The 12,548-nt window shown below is 42.2% G+C and overlaps 1 protein-coding gene across 2 annotated transcripts in view; it reads left to right on the top strand.

Moving 5' to 3' along the window:
* The window catches only part of arhgef38 (Rho guanine nucleotide exchange factor (GEF) 38), a 76,350-nt gene extending 72,590 nt beyond the window's left edge, over positions 1 to 3,760 (top strand). For both annotated transcript variants that reach the window (XM_034188416.1, XM_034188415.1), the window contains 2 exons: positions 2,093 to 2,385; positions 3,190 to 3,760. In XM_034188416.1, the coding sequence (XP_034044307.1) occupies positions 2,093 to 2,385; positions 3,190 to 3,372 (476 nt within the window). In that variant the 3' untranslated portion in view covers positions 3,373 to 3,760. The remainder of the gene's footprint in view (positions 1 to 2,092; positions 2,386 to 3,189) is intronic.
* The last annotated feature ends 8,788 nt before the right edge of the window (positions 3,761 to 12,548 follow it).

Here is a 12,548-nt window from a genome sequence, read left to right as displayed (position 1 = left end):
CTTTGTCATCTGATGGTTAATAATCACATGATTCCCTTTGATCGCTTTGGATGTAGAGACTCAGTGTCAGACGTGCTGCTGTGGTCCCAAATGGTGCATGCACATTGAAGACAGGGCGGACCAATTTTTAGGGGGGGCAACAGACCCACCCACACTGATTCATGATTAACTCATTACTGCATAAAGGGGCGGCACGTGGATGGCTCAGTGTGTGATGAATAAAGCCTGAACATGCCCCTCTCTTTGAGTCCAAAACACCAGCTAACAGGTTAGCCTTACTTCACGTGTTTATTAAATCATATTTCAGAGGCCTGTGCAGTGGTTCTCCTAATGATTTACTTTGGTGTGAACATTTAAAGCTATGAGCCGCTTATTTTCTCAGTAAGCCTACGTTAAGTTGGACCTGATGGATGAAGATACCGACAGCTACTAAAAGTGCTAACAACATTAGCATTCAACATTAAATCAGACCACAGCTTCACTCAGTGTGAATTTTGCTAAAGAGACGTCTTAGATGATCTGTTGGCTCATTTCACCACACATTGAGCCTGATTATTCCAGCTGTTTGTAATAAAATACTCCAGACAAACAGACATGGCAGCAACACGGCAGCGGGTGGTTGCCACATTGAGTGGACACCAAGTTACGGTCAGTTGCTGTAACTCTAAACAAACATATCCACAATTATACAGAGGTTTATGGCTTAAAATATCTTAAACTAAGAAGTTAGAAAAAAATTCACCTCCCGTATAGTCATCATGGAGGCAGAAACTATCTATAGACCAAAACCATAAATTGTTTATTTCCGCTCTAAATTTGGACATTTTCACTCAGGGTCCGATAGGAATGTGCTCTGTTTTGGAGCCAGCCTCCAAATGGATGGTCAAGGAACTGCACTTCCGGGTTGGGGTCAAAATACGCGATTGAGGTTTACCGCTTGGTTGCACCACCATCTTGACCCAGTAGCCCAAAAGGGCTACTATCTTTTGCAGAGCAGCCAGAATAAGTTGAATCAGTGGTTGCTCCACAGTACATGGTCTACTGCTTCCTTGTGTCGGCTAACAAGTTTGAGAATCCTCGTTTTTGTGAAATTGAGGCTCGTACATATACAGAATAGTTTATCACAGCAGAAGGCAAACAATTGAGCTTGTGGAGATGATGTCACACACGTTTGCGTGTTTGCGCCACAGTTGGTTGTTCCTTTGTGAGTTGGAAAGTTGTCCCACTTTTTTTTTTTTTTGTGGTTGTATGCATTCTCATCTTTTAACGACTAGGCTGCCTTTTCACTTATACCCAAAGCTTTTCACCGGTTTGTGGAATGAAAACAAAACCAGAAATGTGAAAATGATGGTAACCCGTTAATACCGTTAATTGTTTTTTTGTTCTTGAAACGGATTCCGTTTACAATGACTCGGTGCTGTTCACTTCCTATTATTTCAGTTGTTGTAAGGAAAGCGCGGCATCCAGTGTTTCACGCTGAGAAACAAAGCTGGAGCAGACAACCACCAAGGGACTTTTTTTGCATTGGTGGATCATGAATGGATATGAATGTATATGGATATGAATAATGGATATGAATTTATATATATATATATATATATATATATATATATATATATATATATATATATATATATATATATATATATATATTCTAACCAGCTCAGGAACGTCAATTTTGGGGTGGAATCCAAAACCGGAAACATTAAAATGCCATTTATGTTTGGAATGAACCGGTATTTGGTGGATGTAATTATTACAAAATATTTATTGAAATGAAAACACTGTTTTAGTGAGCAAAAACTAAAGATCTATTTAATGTTACGGTATGAGCAAACAAATCCCAAGTAAAGGGGTCGCATCCTTCAAAGGCTGCATTCATTGACCACATGTGTGTCATACATGAAGAGGCTGCCTCATTTCGAAGGCTCCTTGGAATGGAGCCTTCTTTCAACCAAAATTAAAGGTTACAACAGGTGTGTCCTTCACAGACCAAAACATCTCAAGAGTCACTGTGCAATATGACCCTCAGGTATGTCATCTGGTGTTGCACTGGCTGTTATAACCCAGATGTTTCCTGTGTCTCTGTCAGGAGAACAAGGGTACATCTACTCCACATTCCTGAAGCAGTACAACCCGCTGAGGGACTCGCACCGGGCAAGTTATGCAGCCACAGAGCAGCAACAGCAGCAGCAACAACCACCAGCTACACTGGATGAAGATTTTGATGACCTCACCTTATTTGTGTCAGGCAGCGGCAGCAGCAGCCTGCACAGCTTCAACCTCAACACCACCGACAGCTCCTCAACCCTCTCTGGCCTTCAGGGGGAGATGCTGGAGAGCCCTCAAGACCCGGAGGACACGGTGGACACCGAGACACAGCAGGTGTGTGCGGCGATTGTGCAAATTGTTTTCAGTGCTCCTGTATCTGCAGGGTTCATCCAACTGCTGGTTGCTCATTTTTGTAAAGGCACCTCACAATGAAAGCATTTAGATAAGAAGATGTCCCAAAACTGCCATCACATGGGATAATCAACATGAAATGAAATACAGCAGGAGTAAATTTGGGGGTTAAAGACCTTCCTCCCTGCTTCTTGTTTCCACAGTGCATGAACTGTGTCCGTAATGTACACAATCCGCCATCCAGTGGTCAACGCGGAGAAATGCACATAACACAGAGACCACAAGAGGCAACATTTTGCATCAGTTCTCTTAGATTCATATCAGAACAGAGAAAGATTTTTTTCTTTCACCAAAACAGATCAAATGTAGGTTTGTACCTTCTGGCAAAATGTAGCTGTACTTTCAAGTCTTCTTTTAAAAAAAAACAAAAAAACTCCTACTTTACACCACTTCATCATGAGACTGTACAACTGATGATGCAAAACAGTTTCTCCTATTACAGCCACAGAAGACTATAACTTCTTGTCTGGTTGTGCAACCAATGAGCATCATCACTGTGGAAAACGTAGAAATGCTGCCACCTTCTGGTTTCACACCAGCATACAGTCCAACTTTATTTCATTTGACATCACTGAATTTGATGGACTTTACTTTAAAAAAAAACACACAAAATATAAACCTCATTAAATGTCATACTTTCTAAATATGTGAAAAAACAAGTGTGTAATGATATTTGATTTTTATTTATTTATTTGCATATGAAAACATCTGCATGTGTTTCTACAGTTTTACGCCGTGTATGCATTTCAAGCCCGCTGTAACCAGGAGCTGACCTTGCAGGAATACCAGCACGTCCGCATCCTACAGTTCTGCGATCTGGGAGGTAATAAGGAGTGGTGGTTAGCCGAGGCTAATGGACAGAGGGGCTACGTCCCGGCCAACTACCTTGGCAAGATGTCCTATGCGTGAATAGACACTGGAGAGTCTGGAAATTTTTGAGAGTCAAAGTTGTATAAAAAGTAGATTTGTGTCATCTAATGCCTCATACCAGAAGTGTTGATAATCAATCAGTCCTTCAGACATGTTCAATGGGCCTCGGATAATAATTCATGATTAACAAAGTTAATTGTACATTAACACGGGCCGCTGTGCTGAGCACTTTTTTCTACTACAGTGTTGTCAAGCATACGATGTGAAGGAAATTATTCAAATGAAGTCATCTATTCATGAAGTAAATTTTATATTTGAATTGATTTATACATGAAGTAAATATTGTATGTGCAATGATTTATAAATGAAGTAATTTATATGAATTTTAAATGAAGAACTCTATATTAAAAAAATCCTTTTCAAGAACCATTGTGTTCCAGTTTTTGTTTGTACAGTTTCCTGCACCTTTTCATTAAGAAGGTTGCTTCCACATGAGCTCTCATTTTTCCACCCACCTTTGACCCTTGTGTCTCTGTTCATTGCCCAGCGGCCTTCAGTGGATTTGAACCTGTGACTCTGTCCTCTGGTGTTGTCCCCTTAAGCTTCAAACATACGTACAGCCTTTGCTGAAGAAACCTGGACTTGAGACCAGTTTTAGCAAATTTCAGGCCCATCTCCAAGTTGCAATTTGTCTCAACAATTCTGGAGAAAATTGTCTTTGCAGAACTAAAAACTTTCCATGATGAACACAACATTATGGAGGTTTTTCAGTCTGGTTTTAAAATGTTGCATTGCATTGGAAACTGCCCATTTAAAAAGTTTTAATGAGATTTTAAAGGCAAATGATAGTGGCACCGACGTTGTTCTTGTCCTGCTCAACTTGACCGCTGCCTTTGATACTGTAAACCAGAGTATCTTGTTAAATCATGTGCAGCAGCTGGTGGGCATTGGTGGTAGCACCCTGGACTGGTTTAGGTCCTACTTAGCAGACAGGACTATGAGCATTGGTCATGGGGTTTGTGAATCCTCCTCCATTCTGCTCTTATACGGAGTCCCACAGGGTTCAATTTTGGGACCCCTGCTTTTCTACATGTACATGCTTCCCCTAGAGTCTATCCTCAGTAAACATAGTGTCGCTTACCATTGTTATCCTGATAACAGCCAGATATATGTCCAAGCCAGCACATGTCCAGGCCTGTTTGAAGTTTGCCAGTGACCATCTGGATGATCCAGAGGAGGCATGGCAGAAGGTCATGTGGTCAGATGAAACCAAAATAGAGCTTTTTGGTATCAACTCCACTCACCGTGTTTGGAGGATGAGAACAACCACAAGAACACCGTCCCAACCATGAAGCTTGGGGGTGGAAACATCATACTTTGGGGGTGCTATTCTGCAAAGGTGCGCTGTATTGAAGGGAGGATGGATGGGGGTCATGTATCGTAAGAGCTGAGCAAACAACCTCCTTCCCTCAGTAAGAGCATTAAAGATGGGTCGCGGCTGGGTCTTCCAGCATGACAATGACCCCAAACACAGCCAGGTCAACCAAGGAGTGGCTACATAAGAAGCATTTCAAGGTCCTAGAGTGTCCTAGCCAGTCTCCAGACCTGAACTCAATAAAAAAATCTTTGGAGGGTGCTGAAACTCGAAGCCTGAAAGATCTGGAGAAGATCTGTGGAGGAGTGGACCAAAATCCCTGATGCAGTGTGTGTAAACTTGGTCAAGAACTACAGGAAATGCCTCAGCTCTCTAATTCCTTACCAAAAAGTAGTATTTGTAGATCACCCTCTGTGCATTAGGTATTAATGAGACAAATTTACCTCCACAGGAAGTTTGCTTTGAGTTAGCAGAAGTTAGCATGCACGCAAACATCTGTAAAATGTCTTGTAAATGACTCAACAGGTGTTATCAGATTCCATCTTTCACTTTATGAAATATTCATACCATTGAACCCATAAGCATTCTTTATTTGTATACTAAATAAAGTGTGACGTGACAGTTCCTTTAAACTTTTTAGATTTGTTGTGACAAGGCATACAGTTTGGCAGCATTTACACAGTAAAGTAAGAGTTAAGTATTTGACTAGAAGGAGTTCATTCGGTCTCTCGTTGACAATATTCAGCACTGATTGATGTTCTGATTCCAAATACAACATAATTTGGCCAGACGGTCCACAAGAACAGTCTAAAGTTGTGTCACACAAGTATCACCAAATCACTGCCAACTGACTACAAGTGACATTAATCACAGCATCATGTGCTCAGTGTGCATGTGCGCAAACTAATGTTGTTATAACACATTAAATGATGCACATAACCCCTTATCTGCACAAATTACAATCAGATTATTCACTTTTGGAGCTCATGATGGGTCACACCATGATGATAATTTTGAACATGTTCAAAATGTTCCCAATCCATCGCAACATTTTACAATGCCACCATGCCACCATTAATTGGAGTACACTTGGGGTAAATTCATTTGATTGGACATGATTTGGAAAGACACACACCTGTCTACATATAAGGTCCCACAGTTGACAGTGAATGTCAGAGCACAAACCAAGCACGAAGTCAAAGGAATTGTCTGGAGATGTCAGAGACGTGTTCTCTTAGAATTTTAGAGGAGAGTAGAATTTTAGAGTAGGATTTTGAGGGAAGAAATGAATTTACTCCATTTTGGAAAAGGCTGTCACATGAACTGCGGAAAAAGTGAACCGCTGTGAAAACTTTCCGGATGCACTGAAATGATTTAAACCCAGCTGTTTGAGGTTTGATCAACAGATAAACTCCTTTGTGAAAACAAGCCCCCGCCACAGCTTTGCGTTCTGGCTAAAGTGCTTCATCGATGGATGTGAACTTGAGGTAATTTACATGTTCATCAGCTCTTCCCTTTAGTCTGGTGTTTGTCTTACCTTCACCTCCAGCTTGTGCAACATATGATGCTCATTTTGTCATGAACACTTCCAGAAGTGAGCGTATTACCCCTGTGTTGCTCACTTCACTGACTTCTAGTTCGCTTTAGAATTGATTTTATGATTTTAATGTTTGATTTTAAAGCCATTCATGGTTTTGTCTCATCTTACCTGTCTGAAATTTTAACTCTGCAGTTACAGCAGGGCACTGAGGTCATCTGGTCAAATATATCTAGAAGTCCTGAGGACAAAATATGAGCTTTCTGTGTTCATGCTTCAGTGAAACAAGTTACACCCTGATTTATTTAATATTTCTGACAGAGAACTTTTTTTTAATCAAAGCTCGAGACTTATTTATTTTAAATGGCTTTTAATATCAAGTTGCACTGTGATGTTTTGCTGCTATTTATCTTTTTGCTTTTATTTTCTTGTCGTTTTTGTTTCAGTCCCAAAAATTTTATTCCTGGATTTTTCTTTAAAGCACTTTGGTCACAGTTTGCTGAATGTTCATTGATTCTTAGGGTATATGTTGTGTGGGCCGCTGAAGAGGAGGTACTGCTGGCCCACCACCACCAGTCGGCGCCCTGCTTGGAGTGCGGGCTTCAAGCATGAGAGGGCGCCGAGACAGAGAGTGACAGCTGTCACTCGTTTACACCAGCTGTCACCAATCACCACCAGCTCTACAAAAGCCGGATCATTACTCCACCTCCTCGCCGAGAAATCAACTACCGTTGAAGGTAATTTCTCCGCTGTGAGTAAGACTGTGTCTTAACCTGATTTTTGTCTGCAGCCTTTTTCCTGAAGTCGGAGATAACTGGAGTGGCGTGTAGTGGGAGCAGCGACGTCTTCGCCTCCCACTCCATCCAGATAAGTGACTGACAGGAGCTGCTAGAGTGTTCCTGTTTCGGAGGTGGAGGTTTTTCCTCCTTGAAGACCTGCAGAAAAAGGATTACTGGGTGTGTGGATACACACTCACCATAACTGTTTTGTCATCTTCTGCCAGCAGTACCAGGGTCTGCAACCGAAGACGGTGACCACCTGGGGACTCAGGACTTGGCGGCTCCGGTGTTCTTCAGGCCGTTGGTGGTGGAAGCTGTGTGGGTCCCGGCTCTCCGATCGCCAGAGGTCTCCTATCTTCGAGCCTGCCCGCACGTCACCTTGTGTACAATTGGCATTATCTGTGTCTGTATTTAGTTGTGCGATTCACAACATTAAATTGTTACTCTTTGTCTTATCCATTGTCCGTTCATTTGCGCCCCCTGTTGCGGGTCCGTGTTACGACACCTTCCCAACAGTATAGTTGAAGTTAAGGTTGAGAAAATGAAGTAAACTGAGGTCACTGTGGGTTCTTTAAAGGTTTAGAGATCAAAGCATTTTAGCAAAGTTAAAAACTAATTATTACCCTGTTTGTTATTTATTTAATTACTCTTTTATCGTTATTATTGCTTTTTTGAACTGAATAAACTCATGTGCTGTAACTTCATTTTTTTCTTTCTTCAAAGACGGCTGCCCAGTCCTCACTACCGCCACCTTGTGGTGATCTGTCAGTTCTTACAAAAACACACAAAACCATGAATTCCATCAAATATTTTAATTTACAAAAATATTTTCAAACATCAGGAAAGCAAAGCAAACACATAAAAAATAAAGTGCGCTGGATGTTGTGAGCTGTGTACAGCTCCATGGTCACGGCCCGGCGGTTTTAACCTGCACACAAAAAACAGAAAAAAACACATTAAGACTTCATAAATGTCAAGGGTCACGTGTGTGTGACATAAACATACAACATGTATGATCTGACTGTTTACTCACCTTCTTGTTGGGAGCTCCGTCCAGCTGTTCGTCATAATACCGCTTGCTCTCTTGTCTCTGCAGCTCGTGATATTTCTCCTTTTCTTGTGGAGACAGAGCATTCCACTGAAAACAGACGACAACACACGGTCGGTTAACACGCTCACTGACACAACTACAAGATCATGCACGTGCAAGAGTGTGCAGGCAACACTCACCATCTCTCCCAGAATTTTATTGACAGTGGCACAATTTTTCACTTGGAGTTGTGCCACCACATGGGGGTGCTGCTCCTTCCGGAAAATCATAAAGGAGTTGGGAGGTTTTTTGGTGTGAGGTTTGGCCTGTGCAAAGCTGGAGGGACGGGCGTGAACTGGTGTATGGAGAGGAGTGCAGGGAGGGACAAAAACTGGGGGATGGACAGGAGTGGAGGGAGGGACAAAAACTGGGGGCCGGACAGGAGTGGAGGGAGGGACAAAAACTGGGGGACGGACAGGAGTGGAGGGAGGGACAAAAACTGGGGGCCGGACAGCCATGGAGGGAGGGACAAAAACTGGAGGACAGAGAGGAGTCCATTGAGGGACAGAAACTTTGTGAAGGCCAATCATGTACACGGGGGCAAAGCTCTTATCTCCCTTTAGTCTGTCAGGAATCTCTGACATGACGTTTGGAGAGCAGTCAAGTTGATGGATCCCTTGGTCGTTTTCAGGCTGGAGAGACAAACAAACACAGCCAGCGATTACAAACTGTCCTATGTCCATGTTTGTCACAAGTAAATCTCATTAATTAAAACTCCAAATCACAGCATGTCCTTCCTTCTTTCATGAAAATTCAGTCAGGTATATCTTATATATTATATTCCAATTCTAAGGTGGAAATATGCTAGTATACGAGGGCTGTCCATAAAGTATAGGTCCTTTTTATTTTTTTCAAAAACTATATGGATTTCATTCATATGTTTTTACGTCAGACATGCTTGAACCCTCATGCGCATGCGTGAGTTTTTCCACGCCTGTCGGTGACGTCATTCGCCTGTGAGCACTCCTTGTGGGAGGAGTTGTCCAGCCCCTCGTCGGAATTCCTTTGTCTGAGAAGTTGCTGAGAGACTGGCGCTTTGTTTGATCAAAATTTTTTCTAAACCTGTGAGACACATCGAAGTGGACATGGTTCGAAAAATTAAGCTGGTTTTCAGTGAAAATTTTAACGGCTAATGAGAGATTTTGAGGTGACACTGTCGCTTTAAGGACTTCCCACGGTGCGAGACGTCGCTCAGCGCTCTCAGGCGCCGTCATCAACCTGTTTCAAGGTGAAAACCTCCACATTTCAGGCTCTATTGATCCAGGACGTCGTGAGAGAACACAGAAGTTTCAGAAGAAGTCGGTTTCAGCATTTTATCCGGATATTCCACTGTTAAAGGAGATTTTTTTAATGAAAGACGTGCGGACGGGTCCGCGCGTCGGGACGCAGCCGGCGCGGAGCGGCGGCACAGGAAAAACACCTCTGTGTTGATAACCATTTGTAAAATCCAGGCGGCTTTTGATGGCTTTCAGTGGAGTGAGTATATGAGAAATTGTTTAACAGCTGGACATGTTCCAACTTGTCCTTAAGGCTTCCAATAGAGGTGTTTTTCCTGTGGCGGAGCATCGCGGCGTGCGGACCCGTCCGCACGTCTTTCATTAAAAAAATCTCCTTTAACAGTGGAATATCCGGATAAAATGCTGAAACCGACTTCTTCTGAAACTTCTCTGTTCTCTCACGACATCCTGGATCAACAGAGCCTGAAATGTGGAGGTTTTCAGCTTGAAACAGGCTGACGACGGCGCCTGAGAGCGCTGCACGACGTCTCGCACTGTGGGAAGTCCTTAAAGCGACAGTATCACCTCAAAATCTCTCATCAGCCGTTAAAATTTTCACTGAAAACCAGCTTAATTTTTCGAACCGTGTCCACTTCGATGTGTCTCACAGGTTTAGAAAAAATTTTGATCAAACAAAGCGCCAGTCTCTCAGCAACTTCTCAGACAAAGGAATTCCGATGAGGGGCTGGACGACTCCTCCCACAAGGAGTGCTCACAGGCGAATGACGTCACCGACAGGCGTGGAAAAACTCACGCATGCGCACGAGGGTTCAAGCATGTCTGATGTAAAAACATATGAATGAAATCCATATAGTTTTTGAAAAAAATAAAAAGGACCTATACTTTATGGACAGACCTCGTATAAGGGTATATCTAAATATCTGAAAAGGAAGAGTAAAATAGGAGAGTAGAAAAGAGTAGAGTAGAGCCACTTAGTTGCCTGGTCTTGAGAACCAGGGATGGTAGGTTGAAAAGCTTTTTTATCCCATGGGAACTCTCCCTACCCACCCAAGCAGCTCAAGAAAAAAGTATATATAATATAATAAATAATAAGACATAAGAAAGATAAGACATCACAGGAGAAGATTGTAGTATAGGTAATTTAGTATAAAGACTAGTAGTAAAATATCATGTCCAAAAGAAACTATGATCAGTGTTATGATTCCTGTCTGTCTGTGTCCTCTTGCTCCCCCTTGTGACGGTTCCTGGGTTTGCTTCTTTGTGTTTTTACTGTTCTGTCTTTTCTCCTGCACTTCCTGTTTATTTTGGTGTTCACAGCTTCCTTGTGCATTTTAACATAGATAGATAGATAGATAGATAGATAGATAGATAGATAGATAGATAGATAGATAGATAGATAGATAGATAGATAGATAGATAGATAGATAGAACACACGGAACACACACTGTATTTAATGTTTACTATTTTTTGCTTTGTGTTGAACTGAAGACAAATTTCCTGCTTTTTTTTTTTTTTTTGACACTTTGAATTGTTTGTTTCAAATGAAGAAACAATCTTTCAATCATGACATAAAATTCCTGCTGGCAGTGTGTCCTGTCCAAACCTACCTGTCCCAACACAGGAGACGCAGGAGGAGAAGCTGTGTGCTCCAGGTCTCCATACAAGAAGTCATCAAGAGCCATGTCAGACTCCTTCTGGCTGCTGCTCATCTCAGTGAAGACGTGAAGTTGATCACTGGGGTCCTGCAAGGCCTTCAAGAAGGACGTCTCCATAGATTCCTTGTTGTCCTCTGGATCCTGAAAAGAACATTTTTTTTTTTTGGCTTTAAACACCAAAACATGTTCTCATTAACGCCAAACTTTCACTTTATTCACATGGACATGAAATGATTTTAACACAGATGTGGTTTTTGTTCAGCTGTGGAGAAAAAGCTGAAAAAGCTTTATATATTTGGCTACGAGCTACGCTAGCAGTAGTGCTTTGTTTGCTGTCTATGTGAATGCTAACAGTTAGCACAAAATAACACAAATTGGATCTTTTATTTTTTTTTTTAAATGAAAAAACCTAATTGTCTCACTCAAAATACTTTGATTACTGTGACATATGTCTGAGGGAGGGAGTTTTGGGATGTTTATTTGACACAAGATTTTTTTTAATGACCCGGCATGGTTTATCAGGGGGTTGTGGTCCACACTTTGGGAATCACTGGTCAGGTCAAGATGCCCCACCCCTTCTTTTTGTAGTGTTTTTGTTTGTAAAGGGCAGGGGTCACAAACTGGTCCTTGAGGTCACCTGCCCAGCATTATCTGTAGTAACAGTTGATTCGTGGAGTCTGGTGTTCCCTCACCCTTGATTGGCTGAGCACACCTGACAGAGTTAATTAGCAGTGAGTGGAGCAGGGAGAGTTGGAAAACATGCCGGGCAGGTGACCTCAAAGACCGCAGGTAGTGACCCCTGGGGGGTGTTCCGTGAAGCCGATTTAGTCACTTTTCTGGACACGTCAACGCATGTCTGAATCTGATGTTCTGCTGCGGCGACATCATTTTGGAGCATCAGGAGCAAAAGGAGGCAGTGATCACCTAGTTTCTGCTTAAAACTGCCTTGTTTCTGCTTAAAACTGACTTCAGAATGATTTAAGAGGTTTTAATTTGTCATCTGAATGTTAATAATTACATTATTCCCTTTTATCAATTTGGGTGTAGAGAGTCAGAGTCAGTGTCAGACACATGCGCAGTGAAGGCAGGGCAGACCAATTTTTAGAGGGGGCCGTTCGGTCAGCGACACCAGTTTAAAATGGTTTCCGCTGAAACCCCCAGCCTCCGAATGGTTTGTGCTGACACTCCCACACTCCACTTGGGTATTAGTCTCTCCCTTTAACTTTCTTCCTGTAACTCTCCCCAGCTGTTTTTAATCAGTGTTTACCCTCACCTGTCTCCCATTTGTTTAATCACCTCCTTGTGTATTTATACCCTCGTGTTCTTACTGTGCTTTACCTGAATGTTGTTCTTTTTGCATTATTTGCATTTTCTTGTGTTGACATCTTGTGACTGAAATTATTTCCCTTTTGTCAGTTTTCACTTTGCTTCCTGTTATTGGACACATTGCTTGTTTTCATGTTGCTTGCTGTGTTTTTATCTTTTGCTCTGTTTTTGGACCTTCTGTCTGCCTGCCCCCTCTTAGGCACCGTAACACTGT

The sequence above is a fragment of the Thalassophryne amazonica genome, chromosome 15 (genome assembly GCF_902500255.1).
Source record: "Thalassophryne amazonica chromosome 15, fThaAma1.1, whole genome shotgun sequence".
NCBI classification, from domain to species: domain Eukaryota; kingdom Metazoa; phylum Chordata; class Actinopteri; order Batrachoidiformes; family Batrachoididae; genus Thalassophryne; species Thalassophryne amazonica.
The sequence above is the reverse complement of the archived record's forward strand: the minus strand, read 5'-3'. Positions and strand labels throughout refer to the sequence as shown.